The 19898-nt window shown below is 41.6% G+C and overlaps 3 protein-coding genes across 3 annotated transcripts; 1 reads left to right on the top strand and 2 right to left on the bottom strand.

Annotated features, from left to right (window-relative positions):
* Nucleotides 1-6460: 6460 nt before the first annotated feature.
* kctd12.1 (potassium channel tetramerisation domain containing 12.1) lies at nt 6461-8110 on the bottom strand. The gene has a single exon (XM_084908695.1). The coding sequence runs from the start codon at nt 7883-7885 to the stop codon at nt 7019-7021; it is 867 nt and encodes a 288-aa protein (XP_084764821.1). The 5' UTR covers nt 7886-8110; the 3' UTR covers nt 6461-7018.
* A 3285-nt stretch (nt 8111-11395) lies between these two features.
* Nucleotides 11396-13910, top strand: acod1 (aconitate decarboxylase 1). Its single transcript, XM_084908497.1, has 5 exons — nt 11396-11446; nt 11609-11770; nt 12213-12302; nt 12405-12604; nt 12944-13910. The coding sequence occupies exons 1-5, from the start codon at nt 11435-11437 to the stop codon at nt 13899-13901; spliced, it is 1422 nt and encodes a 473-aa protein (XP_084764623.1). The 5' UTR covers nt 11396-11434; the 3' UTR covers nt 13902-13910.
* Nucleotides 13911-14024: 114 nt separating this feature from the next.
* Nucleotides 14025-18172, bottom strand: LOC146370902 (glutamine amidotransferase-like class 1 domain-containing protein 3, mitochondrial). Its single transcript, XM_084908498.1, has 4 exons — nt 17929-18172; nt 15791-15962; nt 15438-15636; nt 14025-14504 (listed from the first exon to the last, which is right to left on the bottom strand). The coding sequence occupies exons 1-4, from the start codon at nt 18121-18123 to the stop codon at nt 14309-14311; spliced, it is 762 nt and encodes a 253-aa protein (XP_084764624.1). The 5' UTR covers nt 18124-18172; the 3' UTR covers nt 14025-14308.
* Between the last annotated feature and the right edge of the window lie 1726 nt (nt 18173-19898).

Here is a 19898-nt window from a genome sequence, read left to right as displayed (position 1 = left end):
GGATGTGGGGTTTTTGCCATATTCTTTTCCTTTTTGAAAGTCGCAGATGACATTGTCCTTCAGGTCCTTTTGGTTTAATAGAACGTCCATGCAGATTAGTTTGAAACATTTTTTTGTTTTTTCAAGCACATGTTAAACAAATCTGGTTCTTGACTTGTGATCGATTCTAGCCAGAGTGACATGGACGGTAATAAAATCTATACACAAGTTGTCACCTGGACACCTTAAAGACATAGGACAGACACAGATGAAAATGCAGATGTGACACGGCTTTCTGCTTGTTCTCAAAACATTAAAACAGAAATAGTCACTATTCATTTACGTAACTGTTTTTCCTGCTCAGAGGACTGGAGTGTGTCCCAGTTGTCACAGGATGCACCTTAAACAAGTCACCAGTCAATCGCAGAGAAACAGACAAACACAGACCAAACAGTTCATGAAGAATCACCTCTTAACCTAATGTGCATGTCTTTAAACTCTGGGAGGAATCTAGAGCAACCTGGGAAAAACCCATGCAGGCAAGGAGAACACATGCAAAGACTCTGGGTTTGATTGAACACAGTCTTCTTCTTACTAACCACCATAATACCACATTGTGAGGTCATCATCCTAAATTTCTGGCACGGCGAGAATTTTGTCCTGTGTACTCTTTGGTTGCAAGACCATTAAAACGCCCAGCTGTAAGCTGCTCTTACAGATAACTACTGGTTACATGTTTTGTCACCACAATCAAAAATATCACAGTGAAGCTTTCATATTGCTCGTCTTTCATCTGGGCCACACTTATACTCGGCATAGCCAGTTTAAAAGGGCATCTGATTTTAATAATCGTAGGAATGCAGAGAAAACTGGAATGAAAGGCTTCACCGTGAGACGAGCGGTCCCCGGTAAGTAAGAAAGATTTTACAGAAGTGCACAGCAGCTGTGGAAAAAGCATTTCTATTTGATGACTGTAATTTTCAAAAGAACTCAGCTGCGGTGAAAGATGGGAGGTTTAATGGCCAAGCGAATGAACGGCGCAACATCTCAGCTCAGGTGATTGGGACACATTATATTAGTCTGAAGACTGCTGATCAGAAATGATCAGAAATCTAAAAAGAGCTGAAATAAGACTGCGACGCGCGTTAGCAATTCTGCACACTGCCAGAGACATGATCTTCTAAATGTGAGATGTGAGGTGAGTTGCTTTGGTTGTAACAACGACAGCAGTGGCTCCAGCGGCAGGTGCATTATTTCAAGGTTAGCATTAGTTAGTTTTCAGTTTGTAATTTGGGTATTTAGTGTCTATGAACACAAGTACGCACATGGAACAAATAAATAATCCATATTGCTCTCAGTAATCTAATATTACTGCCTTTATAGTTTTATAATTTTTGCTACTGTTGTTCTCATAATGGCAAAAAAGATCCCACCAATGAGTCATTCGCTACTATGGCATTCAATCCTTTAGCTATGGCCCCTTTTCTCATTTAAAATCCACAGGGTGTGATGTTTTCTTCACAATACCTCCCCTGAGATGCTGTTTAAAATGTAAATAAAAGCTCCACGCTATGAGGGCCAAATCATTTGAAGTCAGATTTATTGTAAAATGGTAAAAACAACAATATCCAATCATCTATCCATCCACTTTCTTCCACTTATCCATTCGGGGTTGTTATAGGGGGCTGGAGCCTATCCCAGCTGTAATAGGGGAAAGACTTGTGATACACCCTGAACAGGTCAACAGTCTGTCATAGGGCTGGCAAAGAGCAACAGATAACCATTCATGCTCACATTCACACCAAAGGAAATTTGGAATTGCCAGCTAACCAAGCACATGCATGTTTTTAGAGAGTGGGAGAAGGCCGGAGTACACTGAGAGAACCCACAAAAACCCACAGAGAACATCCAACCTCCACACAGGTGGATGACGAGACGGCCTGTGTTGTTGTGTTGTTCAACCCCCTCCTAAGTTGTACTGCTTTGAAGGCACCATTAGTACTGTACAATACACACAGAGCTTTGAGCGACATGTGCTTTCATCCAGAGAATGACGTTTTTTTTTGTGTTTCATAAAGCCCAAATATTTTAAGGCACTCTGCTTGCAGTTTTTTGGAAGAGGCTGTACTGGTCAGTTGATGTTGGTCGCCTTGTGCTGAACTGATCCTAGTACGACCTTTACCATCACAAATCATCTGACCTGTTATTTATTCAAATAATTGCAGATTCAATTAATTTGCTATCAAACAAGTGGCTCCAAATGGTAATTGAATTAGGCCAGTGTAATGTAATTAAACCAAATGAGCAAAAGAATTCATGCCCAATCACATCGTATTCTGTGACTAAAAGGTAGATTAAAGTTGGATCATTCCTACCGAGCATTCTTTTTCTTTATTCAGTCATTAACTGATTAAGGTTGGACTGACTATTATATATCCATTACTGTATTTGCAGGGCATGGTGACCAGGTGTTTGAGGTGCCAGTCAGATAACTACAATATTCCCTGTCAGATTTAACCAAGGACCTTTGTTAGGACTCGTATCTCCTCTCCCTCTCCTCATTTCCTGTCAGCCTCAGCTGTCCAATGAATACAAAATTGCAAGGAAGAAAAGAGCCTTGACTGTGAGTGTCTATGTAAACAAGACGCACGCATTTAGATTTCTATTTTGTTACTCATGCAGATTTTGAATGCCTCTATTTTCTGTTTGTGCTCAGTAGAAAAGACACTGAGTAAAATTAAATGTTTCATTTTTATGGGAAGAAAAAAGCTTCTTCTTTCACTGCAGAAAAAAAGCACTGCAGCATTTAAGTGGACTTCAGAAGCTCTGGTTAAAAAGAAAGCTGCTAGTGCTTTTAATTAATCATCTATTTCTGCACTCACTTGTGGATTTTTCCCTTTCTCTTGAGTTCTCCAAAAGCCTTGTGAAACGCTACACTGTTATGATTTCACATAGCAGGGAGCGCTATCCTCCTGTGAGCCCCGACGGATCCGTATCCCCCTGTTGTGAAGTCAAGTTTAAAATGTTTTGCTGAATTAGAATAATGAAGCCCGTTGTCCAGAGTTAGGTTTGTGATGTGCTAATGAAACCGACTTTGATCTAAAGCGATTGAGGAGGCGTCCCGGGGAGATGCAAGTAATCTGCTGAGGTTCACATCAGGAAGCTGAACGGAGAGAGAACAGCAAATATAACAAGAAAGTGTGTTAGAAAGGAAAGAGCACTAATGATCTCTGACAATCCAAAGTCATATATCTCTGTGGCTGACCTGCCACCTGACTCAATCTCTGACCTTCCTTCTTCGTTCTCTGTTATCCACTCATCACTCACAGGGAAAAACCTGAAGGCCCATTTATTTCATTTTGACATCGCTGAAAGGTAGCGCATTCATGGGACGTGTCCTCCTCAGTATCTGTCATTCATGTTTACCATCTCATACATCATACAGTACTGCATATTGTTCTCATCATGCCTTTATTTATTGCCCCAGTGCAGCACCAAGTAGAATCATTGTCTTCATCCCCTTCTGTTGTTTCTTCACTTTTCTCTCTTGTATTTAGAGGTAATAAGAAAAGTACAGTCAGAGCAACGCTTTTAGATTTCTGACTTCTGTGTTTAATAATGACCCTTTAAAAATTTGTAACAAAATACTAAAATGACTTTGTCTCTAGCCTGAATGAAGCATTACCAGAATCTAAAGCAGCATAGGGTATTGTATTACAGTGGAGACTAGTGAAAACTGTCCTAAAAGACTCTCTTTTGTGATTTCTTATCATTTAATTCAAATTGCAGCTAAGAGCCCTCTCTCGGGAATTGCAAAATTATGCTCTCTGTCTAAAATGTATCAAAGTGCAGAGTGGGGCTGGGTGTGCACATGCTGCAACAGCTTGAATGATTGGCGTAGCAGTGAATAACATCGTTTGCCGCACATGTCCGAGTGGGTTTCCACCCACGGCCCATGGGCATGCAAGTGTTGTGGAGTCTCTAAATTGCTCGCGCTGCACCGTGTGTAAATGTAGGTGTGAATCCATCATTGTTTTTATGCAGAGCTCCATGACGAATGGCTGACTGATCCAGGGTGTTTCCCAACTTCAGAGCAGTTATTAGCGTGTGGTGTGTTTCAACTTCCCAGAAAAAATGAGAAAAAACAACATGAAAGAAATTCAATATAAGCTCTTGACCTCTTTTCCAAGATTTGTTTATTAGTCAGAACTCACCCGTGCGAGGGTCCGCGTGAGCTTTATTCAAATTCAAAGCACACGAATGTTTATAACTAGTATCAGATAATGCGGTCATATCTTATGAGACATCTTTCGTGTGCCCTGACCATTTCATCCTAGATTTCCGAGACTTCTTTGTATTCCAGGATTGAACTAAATTATTTTAAACAAAAATTATTCTTTTTTTGCCAAATAATTTACATTTATGCAGCTGTGTAACAATATCTTAGTCACAGTAGTAACTTATATAACATTGTGTGTGAAAATTTGTCCCAGTAACTGCAGCTGTTATTGCTGTGGTATGTCACACATTCATTCAGGCTGCCTCGTCCCTCGTCTGTTCATCCAGCTGTAAATAATCAACAGATATGATTGGATTTCGTGCAGTATGGACAGTGTTAAAAATGAGCCTGGGTTGCAAAGCTGCTATCGTGTTCTGTAGGACACTGCTCCTCAAAAACTCCTGGTCTGGCATAATTTCCTCTCAAGGGTGATAACATGTGAAAAGTTATCCTTCTGAACAGGATTGTACAATATTAATTGAAATGGAAGCGTTTCTTCACTAGTCTCCACTGGGCTAATGGCTCTTTTCTGACTCGGTTTCCGTTCTGGCTCCACACACCCAAACACACACATATTTTTCCTTTCTTTTTTCTTTTCTTAACTGAGCCTAGGAAGAGAGACTTTATCTTTCCCTAATGTCTTTGTCCTCTGTGTGAGTGCAGCATCATTTCTCCCTAATTTACACTGATTTCTTTGTTGAATAACTCATAACAAATGGTTCAAAGTAAAGTATCTATCACTTGGCTCTCAGGCTTAACTTAGGAGACATACAATATTGGGCAGCTAAACTGGTATCAGCCAAACAAACATCACTATAAACATTGCTTATGAGCTCTGATAATATCACCATCTTTTCTTCTCTTTTAATGAATTTGTTCTTTTCAGATTAACTTGCCAGGTCTGAATTTAAGACGGTGTCACTTTGTTATATCTGGAGTGTATTTTTAGACTCTGGGGGTGGATGCACATGCTTATTCGCAAAAATTTCCAGTTTAGCTGTGAGCTGGTGTGCATGCAAAGGTAAAGCTAACTTAGTTAAAGTGCTCAAGATATCTTACGGTAGGAAAGGTTGAGGTATTGCTAATAACAAAAATGACCTCTTGGTTCAGTATCTCAGCGAGCCACAAGAGAAAGCCTGCATGAGCCATCTTTGTTTTTGTCACCTGTTCCTTTCCTGATGTGACACAAGAAAAGACAAAATTACATAAATGGAAAAGCCTGTCTGCGTAATTATCTTTTAGAGTGCATTTATTATGAACCATTTATATACAAACAGTAATGTCTAAATTGTCATCCTTATGAAAAGAACCTTTCTCCAACATTCTTGAACCAAATTGAAGCAGAGTGATGCATTTAGCAAAGATGTTCCCTTTGGGTGGATGTCCCGGACCCCTACAGAGACTGTGACTCTGTAAGCCCCCGATTTCCTATAATCCCACCCGTGGCCTTGAATGTGGGGACTTTTTTTACATGTCTGTTTTGAATGAAACGTATAATCCAGGACTGGCTGTACGCTGGCCAGTCAAAAAAAAAAATCCGTCCCCCACAGCCGAGGTACACCAATCGAATCTCCATTCATCCACAGTCCCTGGCGGACTGAACCCTCCTATTTGTGTGCAGCTGGACCCTTTCATTATTTACACTTGAAATGATAATGACATCATGTGTGCACAGCTGCACTATTTGCATAGACGCTGCATGCTGATGAAATTGTGTACCAAAATGGATAGGTAGGAGGGAAAAAAGGATACTCCTGCAGTATTTAAAGGCTTGTCTCTTCAGATGTGGATCTTGTTTGTTTTTTGTTTTTTTGGGGGGGGGGTATAACAGGGCAAAGGTTACTGGGAAGCACATAGCACCTTATAAGGGCAGTTTGCAAATGTGATACAATAAGTGGGAGGCAAGGAAAGTTCAGAGTCAGGATTTTGTAAGTCATGCGTGAGTGCAATGACAAGCAGAGACACTACTCTGTAACACGTCGCTTCTGGGTTAAAACTGTGTGACAAATTTTGTCGAGCTGGCGGCTCCACTGCCACAACGGGGTGAGATTTCTGTGTAGGGCATCTCTCTTTGAGGCTGACTCTTTGATTCCCCCACTGAGGATGGTTTAAAAGGTTGGAGAGAGGTGAATGCCAGTATTTTTGTTGTTGTGTAATCTTTGTGCAGACATTAAAAGGAAGGTAGGATGACTGGCAAATGGCTGAGAATAACAGAGTTAGAAGACTTTATTTGTAATGAGTAAGTTTATAACAAATACAACTCTACCAACACTTCACATACAAGTACAACCGTGTCAGTGATAGAACTGCTATAAGAGCCTATTAGATAATACAAAACTTGGCCAAACAAGTGCTCGAGCAAGCCTAGAAGTCACAATGACACTGAATACTAATTGCTGCTGGTCTGTTCCTGGATGCCACTCAATTCACACAGCACTGAGTCAGACATGACTGAAACATTGACATGCAGTTCTATGAGATGGAGATGATGTTTGCAGTGCTTTGAGTTTTGCTCACTTTGAACCTCAGAACAGCTTCATCTTTTCAAGCCATCTTAACAAAATCTTGTGTGTAAAATAATTTTTTGGGGGGTGAGGGAGCATTTTGTGACTAATTTCTGGCAATAATGGAGCAATATGGTACAGTCACTCCTTAACAAAAGTCACCAATCAGCACAGAAACTGCACTAGTCTTCGAAGACATTCCTCTGTGGTGTGAAATGTAGGCATATTTACACGGACGTGGCGCGAATGGTGTTGGTTATTCCCGACAGAAAACGTATTCAGTGTAGCTTGTCCAAATTTTGTCCTCATTGGGATCGTTGCTGGTGTAGGCACAGGTGCCTGTGGAGCTGCAGGCCACCATGTGGAATCCCGCTTCTGTCAGCTTGTCAAATGCCTGCTCTAGAAAATTATACTTGAGATAGTACCGGGATGTGTATCTCTCAGGGGGCCTGTCCGGGTCTCTGCTCTCATTCAGCGTGTCCCCAAACACTTCTTTGGCCAGAGAGGTCTTACCGCAAACTGTGATGCGCGCCACTCTCCTGAACTTGGCATCGGTTTGGATGTCTCTGCCAATAGTGTACGAGCCGCGGTATCCTATCGTGATGTAGCCGGACTTTCTAGAATCCAGAGACGGGGAGCGCATGGCTCCGCTGACAGACATGGTGCGTAAAGTCTCCAAGCCGCCGGAGGAGCCGCACTGCTGCCCGCCGTCTTCTGTGTCGCTCTGGCTGATCTCCTCACTGATTGAATTCTCTTTACTCACCCGGGGATTGAGGCGCTTTGCGAGGTCCCGAAGCTGGAAAAAGTCAGCCTCCCTCTGCAGCCGACTTTTCTCGGGGAAGTAGTCCGGGAGGACCAAGTTGAGGTCTCGGAGATAGTCGAGGATGTAGCGGAACAAGAACCCATCCCTGTCCAAGAAGAAGCGCCCTTTGCTGTCTCTCGCCAACTCCTTGGGTGACTTCTTGCTGAACATGTTCCACAAGAGTGAGTCTGGGACGGCGATCAGAGTTTTGTGTCTGGTGACATAAACCTGTCCGCCGACATTCAGCTCGATGATCTCGGAAAACTGGGCGCCCGAATCCCCGCAGCTGGACACTCCGCGCTCTGTGTCTGCCAGTGCCATCTTCTCTGAGCTGCTTCACTGATGTGGAATCAGTGGAAACACTGAGACACCACAGCGGCAGCAGCTCGTTTATGAAGCTTGGGCTTACTGCGTGCGTGCGTACCGGGAGGTGACTGCTGAATTAACATTTAACTATTGAATGACTGTGAAGAGTGCCAATGCTGCTCTCCCTCCTCATCCACAGAGAGAGAGAATCTATGTATCCACCAGAAACGTCACCTTCCTCCTGACCTTGTAGCGCAAATACCGATGTGATAAAATTACAGCATGTGTGGGTGTTTTTTTTTCTCTCCAAATGAATGCAAATCCATTAGGATCACACACAAACCAGAGACTATGAAACTGGTCCAAGTTATTCCCTTAAAAAGATGTTTGGAAAATATGGAAATAGTGACACCCATTGCATTTCTAATGGAAATGCAGCCAGCATTCAGCGCATGCTCACACATTAATTACAGTTAGGGCCATAACATTTTGTTAGTGAGTTTTGTCACTGTACCTCATCACAGTGGATTTTAAATCTAATAATTAAGATGTGATTGAAGTGTATACTTTCAGCTTTAATTCAAGAGGTTTCGCAAAAGTGTTACATTAAGTGTTTAGAAATTATGGCCATTTTTATACACATTTATTTTCAGAGGATCTAAATTAATTGGGCAAGCTAGCATAATTTTACATGTAAGGAACTTTGTTAACACTTGGATGAACATTTTGTGCAGTCGATCCCTACATGAAATCTACCTCCACAAGAGTGTTCGTGACTTGGCCAAATGTTTTGAAGGTGTTTTTGTTAACCAGGGAAAGAATTCTGTGATCATCCACATCCTTTGTCTTCTGTTGTGTTCCACGCTGTTTCACGTTTCTGAGCTCACTAGAGCCTTCCTTTTTTTATTGTCTTATTTTGTTGTGTTATTGGTTGATTTTTCAGCCTAACAATGGCCTCCTTCAGTTGTATTTACCTCACACCAAGCATTCCAAGATACCCAAAAAAGGTCAACACTTGAAATCAGCACCACGTCTTAGTTTGTTGTGGACAAAAAAGAAAAATGTTTAAATGTCCAGTCACTTTTGAACCTTTGAAAATGGGGAACCAAGTATAAAAATGGCTATAATTCCTAAACAGTTAATACAGTCCTTTTATTTCACCACTTTAATTTAAGCTGAAAGTCTGCACTGTAATCACATGCTGATTTAAAATCCACTGTGGTGTACAGAAGCAAAATTACACAAACTGTATCACTTTTTTTTACATTTTAAGGTCTAACCATCCTAACCTAATTCTAAATGCTAATTAGTAACTTACACACACACACACACACACAGAGAGAGAGCTCTCTAACAGCCATTTAAAGAAGGAAAGAATTACTGTAACTAGTCCTTTCAAACAACAGTTCTTAAGCAGTGTTTTCAGCACTGCATCATATTCCTTCAATGCAGGTCTACTATTATCCCACTTCATACTTTATTCTTTCACAAAGTGGTTCTAAAGTGGTGCTATGACCCGAGCAGCCCAAGCCGAAGGGGGAAGAACGTAACATGAATGATCCAGGTGCGGAGGGTTGAGTCAGAGATAAAAGGTTTTGATGGGTATAATTTATTAATTGAGTAAAACTATTCCTTTTTAAAAGAATAAATTCAAACCTGTGCTACCTAACTATACTTTCTAAACAAAATGAGAAAATGAGAAAAACCAAACAGAAGGAGTGATAGCTTTAATTCTAGTGTAATCTAGGCAGAGAACCAGCTTATTGTTGTGCAGGAGCATGTTATACTAAACCTGAGCCAGTCTCGGGGGCCAGACATAAAACAACACAAGGCACATTCATTTTCAACCTCTTAGGAGAATCAGACATGGCAGGCTGTTTACACAGTTCCAAGAATTACATGAAGGCAGAGCAGTCAGTGAACACAAATCCAGACATCAATCATGGGCAAACACTATAAAAAAAAAAACATTTAAGCTACAATAGAGGAAGTAGTGTCTAAAATTCTTGCCATATACATAAGAAATCAGTCACATTGCACAATGTGACATGCAAGATAGATGCATAAAACATTAATATAACCCCTAACTTATTACAAATCTTAAACTTAAACTATAGTAATGAAATGACAGACTTTCTGTCTACAAAGTAAAGTTTTCATTAAGTCACTTACAAGCAAAAATATGCCAGAAACACATTTAATAATCATCCAGTGCAATATTTGCTTTGCTTCTTTTATGATATTGCTGGTGGTGATTTTCTTGAGTGTGTGCTGTGGGATATTTTGGCCATCGGTGACATTTAGGAAGTTTCAAAGTTGCACCATTTTGTGAAAGCATGGAACATTAGAGTCACAGTCATGTGGACCTCCTGTCTCAGGGAGAGTGATCCACCAAATTACATAATTAAGCCCTTCCATGTAAACGAATCTTTTTGAAAAGAGAGAAACACAACTACGTTTTCCTCATTTTTACATGAAATGGATGAATTTGTTTCACTTTCACTTCTTCAAAGACTTTGGTTTACCATCAGATTTTACCCAGAAAACAAATAACAATCAGTGATAATCATTAATAAGCCCACGTTTATATGCAAACTGGACCAGATGGAGATTTGGGGTTTGCAGTTGTGAGCGACTGGTAACAATAAAACTTAAGCCACAGCTTTTGGTTCAATAATCAGCGGCTGAAAATGAAAAACTCTTTATCATGTGATTTTCACCTATTTCATTTCTGCATTTATAAACTTCCCCTTGCACATCAATGAATTTCCATTACTGGCCACCATTATGAAAGATGGCACATTTCCACAACTACATATTCACATACAGTATATATCTGCATATACACACACACACATGCATCTATAAATATATAACCCACGATTGTTGGGTTTTTCCCTGTATCTATTATTGTAGCGTCTACCTTACATTATAAAGCGCCTTGAGGTGGCTGTTGTTGTGATTTGGCACTGTACAAATAAAATTGAATTGAATTGTAAGATTGGACACAAGAATAAACATATTGCATGTTTGGACTGAACATGAGTTTATGTATATGTAATGCATATATCTGAGGGCTGATAAGATGAGTCTGAGCAGTAGATCAGTGCACTTGCACAAGTTATTTACATTGGGAGTTATAAAGTGTACATAAGGGTGTGTGTCCAGAGGAGCAGGAGACTGAATTGGACAGAAGAAAATCGCATATGGAGGATGTATATAGTTACTGTGGGATCGAGTTTAGCAGTCTTACAGTTTTAGGGGCAACATTTTATTTTAAGTCGTGTGATTGAATCATGTGTGCCTACTAAAACACAGATTTAATATGTTTTCAATTTCAAAATCAGCTGTCACAAGATTTTGTTGTGTGCAGACTCCCCAGTGCACTGGCAACCAGCATAAATGAAAAGACAGCATTGAGTCATTGCAAAAGTTCCCACTTCTCATCCTAGTGGGTTTTTAGCCACTTTGGAAATTTGGCAGTCCAGCCCTCAGACAGAGTAATTATAAAAGCCAGCTATGCTTGGATGTTTAGTCACTTGAAGAGCTTGTCAAGACTGAACAATGCTTCGCAAGGTACTGTTGGTTGCTATAATAAAGGCACCTTTTGGAAAGTATTTTTGGCTTTTGGTGACCTGCAGTATAGCTTAGCATCTTAACTTGATTATAGCCACAATAAGCTGCACCTTCTCTGGAGAAGTCTGATTTGAACTGACTACCCCGTGGAATGTTTTTCAGGGTATCACAGAGAGCTTTGGAGCTGGGATCCATGCCCTCAACACCTCACAGCTGACAGATGGTGTGATTAACAGGAGCAAAAGGATGATGCTGGACACCCTCGGCGTCGGACTATTAGGAACCAGAACAGCTGTCTTCAATAAGGCTCTGAAGTACAGTCAGGTACAGTGAACTGCATTTACCCTATAACTGCGAAAACAACTGCTGACAAATATTTGCTTATGATGTGGGTAGATGTAGAAGATGCTCATTTAATTCTACACAGTAACTAGTAATACATGAGTACTCTGTATCTATTGTCAGTGATCACATAAAAATCTTTATATGGGCTCATCAGAGGTTGTTTGTGCAGCTGAAATTAAAATACTCTTCTGCTCATTGGTGGATTTCCTTTACAAATGATCGGTCCTGCTAACTAACTCGCTTCATTTGTGCCCTGATTGCAATCTTGACAAATTATTAAGTTGTTTTCCATGACATGTTGATGACTGATTATCTAGTCAAGTCTTGCACTTCTTTAATAGTCCGGTTTGTGATTATAATCTTCTTTCTGCTGCTAGTTATTTTTGATATGTCATTTATACTCATATTAATGTGCCTCCAGTTGTTCACATCGCGGGAAAGGAGCAGCGTTTGGGGTCAATCAGATATAATTCTGCCTCCTCATTACGCTGCATTTGTTAATGGCATCGCTGTAAGTTTGGATTTCTACAAAAGCAAAAATCTGCAGAAAACAGGAATTCTGATCCAGCTCTGCTTCGATCCCTGATCACGTCTTCGCCTGACTGTCTATTAGGTTCACTCCATGGACTTTGACGACACTTGGCACCCTGCGACTCATCCCTCGGGCGCCGTCCTACCTGCACTGCTGGCCCTGGCAGAGACACTTCGCAGCCAGCCCTCTGGTCTAGATCTCCTGCTAGCCTTCAATGTTGGCATTGAAGTTCAGGGCAGACTGATGAGGTTCTCCAAAGAAGCCTACAACATCCCTGAAAGGTATCAATTTTGGAAATATTTTCAGCTCTGGAATAAATTTATTCTCCAGCTCATTTAGATTAGAAAGACTAGAGCATTTGATTCACCAGTACCTAGTGCTGTCAAGCCAAGAAAACAGTTTTGGTTTCATTTTGGGTTTTAGAGGTGGATGTGGTGACTGGGTTCTGGTTTGTGCTCACATGAAAATACCTTATAAGGAGAAATCGCAAAAACCTCCTTTAAAAATGACTAAACTGATCATTAAAATACATATGAACTGTTTGATTAATGAAGCAGTGATTTCAGTTAATCAGAATCACTATGTCAGGCTTGAGTAAATCTTGTTGTTTTGCTTTTCAGATTCCACCCTCCCAGTGTTGTTGGAGTGATGGGCAGCGCTGCAGCCTCGGCTAAGCTCCTCGGTCTGTCCCCTGAACAGTGCATTCATGCTCTTGCCATAGCAGCCTCCTCTGCCGGGGCGCCTTTAGCCAACGCTGCCACACAGACCAAACCTCTCCACATCGGAAACGCTGCTCGGAGAGGCCTAGAGGCCGCTCGGCTGGCCCAGATAGGACTGAAGGGAAATCCAGCCATACTGGATTTGGACGGAGGGCTTGGTGTTTACTACAAAGACTACAGTCCCTCTGCTATGGCGGATTCTGCTGTGAGAGCATATAAATGGATTCTGGAAGATCAGGACGTGGCATTCAAACGCATCCCCGCTCACCTCGGGATGCACTGGGTTGTCGATGCAGCTCTGGCAGCCCGGGAAAAGCTCCAAAACGCAGTCGGCAAATTTGACCTCAGCCAAATCCGGCATGTCACACTTCGGGTGCCTCCATCCAAGTACGTTAACTGCCCGTTACCTGCCACAGAGCACCAAGCCAGGCACTCGTTCCAGTTCAACGCCTGCACCGCACTGCTGGATAACAAGGTGACCGTGGCGTCTTTCGGCGACGCTCATATCGGCCGATCCGCTCTGAAGGAGCTCCTGGGCAAAGTCAGCTTGGAGACGCCGGAAGATAACCTGCCCAGTTTTGACAAGATGTACTGCGAGGTCGAGATAGCGACGCACCAGGGGCCGAGCTACACAGCCAGATGTGACACTTTCTACGGCCACTGGAGGAAGCCGCTGACTCTGAAGCACCTGGTGGATAAGTTCCGTGTGAATGCTTCGTCTGTGCTGTGCACAGAGGGAGTGGAGGGGGTCATTGATGTTATAGGAAACATTGAAAGGGTGGCAGATTGCTCAATATTGGGTTCATATCTGAGAATGACAAGTAATCAAGAGCGCCTTGACAGAATGAGGATTTTATAATTGCACACTCATATCTTTATATGAAGCTTTGTAATCTTTTCAAGAAAGTACGAATTAAATAATAACCGTGTAAATATGTTGTACATACTTGTTTCTCTTCTGTGGTCAGAAATAAACTGAACCTTTTTCCTTGTATTCGTTTATTTATTTATTTGTTTCTGAGAACATTATCCTCACCTGCAGCTGATTCTCTAAAATGTGACAGATGTGGGGCGGAGCCACAACAGCAGCAGTAAAACTGACACGCAAACTCAAAAATGCAGCTCACAAGGAGCTCAGTTCTGCTACTCTAGATTATCTTTTAGTGCTTTTAATCACTTCAACACCATTCTGCAACCAGCTCAGCAGACATCTACCGCACAGCTTGCACCAGTCTTTTTCTTGTTTCGACCTTCTACTGATTACACTCAGGCGAGTTTCAGGACGCCGTGCACCATCGATCCTATTCCGTCAAATATCTCGTGGATCGGAGCGTTGCACATGAAGGCACAGGTGGTGACCAGCTTGTTCTTTTCGTCCAAGTGGCTCTCGCCGACGCCCTTGCTCACGTGCTTGCAGCCCAGCTGGTTGATGGCCGCTGCAGTGTCAGCGGTGTCTGGATACCTGAGAGGTGGGGGAGAAGAGGCACTACTTAATGTTTTGCTGCTCAAAGCCGATTTCTGCAAACATCTTAGGAACATTTGAGGTTTTGCTTTTAACAACTGGAAATTTATATTTATATGTTTTGGAGATGCATCAATTATGCCTGCAAACTGCACTTACAGAGGGACTTTCCACCTTAACATGGAAAGAACCCAACAGTTTTTGCTTCCTATTTACACAAACACACCAGTGATTGTCCTGTCAATCAAATATTTAGCATCCTGCACAGTGCACCAGTGGGTCTCACTGATTAACTACCTAATATCTAATCTGCCAATCACATTACAGCAACATTTAGGCATGTAGACACGGTCAAAGACTGTGTGTTGAAGAGCTAAATCACTCAAAACAGCCAATATTTTATAAGAAAGACCTTTGTTTACCCAGCACAAAGTGGAAAAATAACTAGCATCCAAATCAGATATCCACTGAAACACGCATTGGTTACTGGTATCAGCCACATTTATGTAAAAGCACACTTGCAAGAAGACATCAGCCAGATTAAATGTTTACATGGTACATTTTTTCTTCTATTCTGTTAATTTTTTAAAATAATTTTATAATATTATTTTGCCTGTAAACAAAATCATGATCTCAACTGATTGTTGGCTTTGACATCTGTCAACCGATCAATTGGTCCAAGTGTCAGTCAGCCACCAGTCTGACAAAGACGGATCCTCTCCTAAGTCCTTTTTTTTTTAATCTAACACTGTAATCAAATTAATTTGTCATGGAAACAGGAAGAAATTGTGCAACAGGACAGGCAGACTGGCTGTAAACAAGCCCACGCCCAGCACGTGGTAGTCTCTGGAAACAACTGTTTGCACACAACAATTGCAACATTTAAAAGTCCAAACTTAGAACGCAAACAAGGAAGTCCATGTTGTATCTCACTTGTCGTCCTTTTCGATGCCGACGGTGACCTCGCACCCGGGGATCACTTTGGCAGCCAGCACAGGTGAGATGCAGCAGAGGCCGATGGGTTTGCCTTCGCTGTGGAACGCCTGCAGAGCAGCCTTGACCTCGTCATTTACAGAGCAGTCCTTGCCCTGCACTGCCCACGTACAGAGATTCTTCGCAGCTCCAAAGCCGCCTGTAAAACACCAAAAATGAGGAAGAGGTGAGATTAATGTCTGGATGTACATAAGCCAGAAATACAAACTTCAGTTTCGACCTTACTCAGACCTTCCCAACATCTTTTTTCTGTAGGCTTCGATTGTACCAGCGAAATACATATGAACACAAACCTGGGAAAATAACAGCGTCGTGCTCTTTCACGCTGAGCTTAGACAGATCCTGGATGTTTCCACGGGCCAGCCTTGCACTCTCCACCAGCACATTCCTCTTTTCCTGAGAAGGCGCACCTTTCAGGTGATCTACCACATGCATCTGGTCAATATTGGGTGCGAACATGTTCACCTGGAGGTGATAAAAGCAGCAAAGACGAGTTCAAATACAAAAAAACAAAAAAAAAAGCACACCAGGCAACTAATGATGATTGTTAACATCACAATTCTTGAAGCTAACTCAACAGAACTTCTGTCAGAGCAGCATTTCAAAACCTAAGAATATCTGCATTTCGCAACACTTTCCCTGACTCATAGTGGACCTTTGACTGGTAACTACTCTTGTAAGCTTGAGACATGTGTCTGGGTCATTCCATGTCAATTCCTGAAAAATTAAACTTTGTAAGAGGAATTTGAGAAAATTTCCAGTCCCAACTGTCATTTCTGTCCTTGAGGAAAAAAGAGAAATCTTTCACGGGATGAAGGCAGCTCTGTTTTTAAACATTTATCTACCATTGTTGTTATGAGGGGTTAGCTAGGTCCTTAAATATGAAAGGTAAATATGAGGTATGGACTCTAAGGAGTGCAATTTGTAACAAGGTAGCAACTTGTAATGTGCAGTAATAAGACATATGTTGCATAATTGAGAAATTCTCTTACACCAATGAAAGTAGTAATAACAATAATATAGTGATATTAATAGTTGTAACCACTTAGTATTACTAAACAGAAGTCCTAACACACGAGGGAAGAAAGTGTTTCAATGCATGTCTTATAAAGGGTTACCTGAAGTATGTGTGCTTTTCTGTTACTGGTGGCTCTTTGAAGAGCACCAAACCTTTTAATAGGCAAGAAAAAAATTTCTGTTATGAGATATGCCTGACCAGTTGCTTTGGTGACTGATTAGTCCAGCTGGAGGGTTACGATTGGTTATATTACTAACAGAAATGAAGAAACGCCTCAAGCCTCAAAACTAAAAGAAGTCTCATTAAAACATAAATAAAATTAAAATCCCATCATGGTCAGCTTGCACCTCTACATGCAGAGCGCTGTATAGACACCAGGTGGATGCTTCCACTCAGAGGCTCTAAGTTATTGTGATAAGTTTTTGAAGTAATTTCCTCAGAGTGCTCCAGCCAAAACTGCAACACTTATAAAAAGATTTAACTGCACACATAGGTAGAGTTGAAAGGCTTGGAAAAGTCACTTGGCCATTTAGAGGTTTGCACTGCTGGTAAGAAAAAGGACACACTATCACGCTCTCTGGGCCCGTTTTCAGGACTTTTACAAACCATTCCTTTAAGGCCAGTACAGAGAGCTGCTGAAAGTACACAGGCCTTCACATTTCAATGAAGCTACCCATCAGCAGCTCAGACAGGACCATATACTGATCAAATTGGCTGCCTCAGGGATCCTTTCAAAAGTCCAGATAATGAAAAAGTTGCCTTATAAGAAACAACCCATTAAACTCAGATAAGGCATCCTTCCTGCTGATCCAGTCATGGCTGTTACCGGCTATAAAACATATCAGTACTGGTGCATTTGTCAAATATGAAAACTTCATTTCTCTGGGAATAATGGAGAAAATGATGGTGTCAGCAGCAGAAATCTTGTTATGTCAGGACACAGTTTGTTCAGCAGAGTGCAGCATTTTCCCTCAGCAATTACTCTAAAAGACCCACGACAGCTTGAAACATTTACTACACAAATAATAGCACACCATACTTACTGGTAAAAACAAAAAAATAAATAAACATGGCGGACCAGATAAGCTTTACTAAGAATTGGGTGTTTTTTGGGGGGGGCAGATAACTGTTGAGGTTAAGGAACTTTAAATACTTCGGTGCATTTCAGTCGTTTATTATTCAGCAGTTTGCACAAAACATTCTGCGAGGCTGTTCGTGTCACTGTGCGCAGTCTGGTTAACAGGTAGAGGTCAAAGGACGCTCACGGGTCGGACTGCAAATAAAAAGTGCAAAAATCGTAGAAACTGCCCAGCACGGAGCAGTGTAAGCGGACAAACTGGAAGCTAATGACCATTTCTGATGTGGTGTTCACTCCAGGGGTAGCGGCAGATAAAATCAGCGTGTCACACTTACAGTCGCCCCCCCTCTGCTCAGATGGACCAAAACAGCGGAGGCCTCGTGGATCTCGCTGCCGTCATAGACGCCGCAGCCCGCCAGCACCACAGCCACGCGTTTGCCCATCTGCGCTGAATAATAACTGCTGCTCACGGTCTGGAGGGTCCTAGCTGTCAGTAAGTTGCGACCACAGTGCTGCAGAAGACTGAGCATGGCGGACTGTCAGCGGACAAAACGCCCCCGGATGCCGCTTCTTCTTCTGCGCTTTAAAAATAGCTTCACGCGCCCTCTTACGCCATCGTGTGTCCTCACCTGAGCACTACAGCTTTTTAATAATTGAGTAATATAAACAATAACGTTAGTAGTATTGAAACTGGTAGTAAAACTGTCATTCATGTAAATTTAAAAAACACAATGAAGCAGTGAATTAAATATAAATAACTTTTGCTACGTGAAGTTATCAATAACGTGACCGAAATATTTAAACAGAGAACAGATAAAAGGCAGCCAAAATCCAAAGAAGAGCTTTGACTTTCTTTCAAGAAGCCAGGAGAACTATTCCTGAAGACTGCTTAAAAAAATTAAGAGCCTTGCACAATGTATTTCCATGGACACTTCCACTTTTTTAATAAATGGCTGTTTCCAAGGGTTAATTCAGGACCTTTGCACAATCCTTTTTTTTTTTTTTTTTTAAATTGGCATATGTCAAAAGAAAAGAGCAAAACGATTTTTAACACTAAAAGATAATATGTGAATACACTGATTACTGGAAGGCTTTGACACTGGCGGGGATATACTAACTAAACAACAGCTCTGTTCTGGTCAAGTTTCCCTAAAGCCTAAATAGGTCTTATTCATTTATTCTTTACAAATGTACACTTGATCTTTCTTCTGTAAACGTGAGCTCTCACATACTGCAACTGATCTTTTTTACAGCCATTTTGACAAGAAATGGTACTTGAATAAAAGTGTTTGCTGTAACCTTAATAGTGGCTCTGTACCTGAATAAAAGGTTTTCTCATAAAGTTAATAACTTGTCTACCAGGTATTTCACATCCAAATAACCACTGAAAATTACTCCAAAAACCTTTTTAGTGGCTCTTTGTCACAATTTCTATTTAGTTGTTTACATGGAAATGTTTTTAACACCTAAAATTCAATGTGTGACCATTATCCGGCCTAGCAATATAAAAGGCTCCAAAAAGGTTAAGTATGGATATAATATAAATGGAAAATCATATATTGCACTCTAAACACAGCAGATCTGAAAAGATAAGTGTTCTGATGCAGTGTGCAGAGTAGAGGTGTAAATTCTTATTGTACAAAAATATATAGTGCCTTTGCAGACTGATGACCAAATATAGAGATAGTGGCCGCTGAACAATTACAAATGCCTGAACGTTGCTGTCTTATAGACATTCAGTCCCACCTAAAGGCAGTAACTGACAAGTAAGAAAGCACAACATTTACATGATTATTTAGGAGTGCTTGGTGACACTGCACCATTTGTCCACCCTGAACTGGAGGAGGGGAGTCCGAGAGTGCTCCTGGTGAACTGGAAACTTCTGGAGTTCCCAAACCATGGAGTGATTTGGTTACCTCCTTCCAACACCTTCCTTCTCGTTGGGGGAGAAGAGAGGGGTGACACAGAAAGTTGCCGGTGTGCTAGGCTGACCGTTTCTTTCTCCCCTCTCTGGGATGTGACGGCAGCTGCTGCAAAAGAATGCTTGCCCCAAGTTCTTTGATTCTCTACTTTGACCTGGTGGGTAGACTGCAGGCCTCCCACTCCTCTCTGCATTCTGGCCCCACTCTGTCTACATGCTGCTGCCACAAAGCCAGCTCTTGGCACCTGCTTCTTGCTCTTCCTTTCTACAGGTCTTGCTTATTTTCTCCAGGGCTGATCCAAAAAGACCCTTGGTCACGTCATAGGCTGCACCCATGACCTCAGCCTTCAGAGCATAACCTAAGCCTGAGAGGTGTAGCCACAA

This window comes from Perissodus microlepis, chromosome 16, assembly GCF_051167445.1.
Source record: "Perissodus microlepis isolate ML-2025 ecotype Zambia chromosome 16, ASM5116744v1, whole genome shotgun sequence".
In the NCBI taxonomy this organism is placed as follows: Eukaryota; Metazoa; Chordata; class Actinopteri; order Cichliformes; family Cichlidae; genus Perissodus; species Perissodus microlepis.
Note: the sequence above shows the minus strand (reverse complement) of the source record. Positions and strands in the feature narration are given on the sequence as shown.

Bases quoted from the DNA above. Each gene is read 5' to 3' on its own strand.
- kctd12.1 (XM_084908695.1), bottom strand. From the start codon at position 7,885: ATGGCACTGGCAGACACAGAGCGCGGAGTGTCCAGCTGCGGGGATTCG.
- LOC146370902 (XM_084908498.1), bottom strand. From the start codon at position 18,123: ATGCTCAGTCTTCTGCAGCACTGTGGTCGCAACTTACTGACAGCTAGG. The intron at 15,637-15,790 runs GTTTGTGTTCAT...GGTGTTTTACAG, and splicing joins CGACGCTGTTATTTTCCCAG to GCGGCTTTGGAGCTGCGAAG. The intron at 14,505-15,437 runs GTGAGATACAAC...CCCACCTCTCAG, and splicing joins GGCATCGAAAAGGACGACAA to GTATCCAGACACCGCTGACA.
- acod1 (XM_084908497.1), top strand. The intron at 12,303-12,404 runs GTAAGTTTGGAT...ACTGTCTATTAG, and splicing joins CATTTGTTAATGGCATCGCT to GTTCACTCCATGGACTTTGA. The intron at 12,605-12,943 runs GTATCAATTTTG...TTTGCTTTTCAG, and splicing joins GCCTACAACATCCCTGAAAG to ATTCCACCCTCCCAGTGTTG.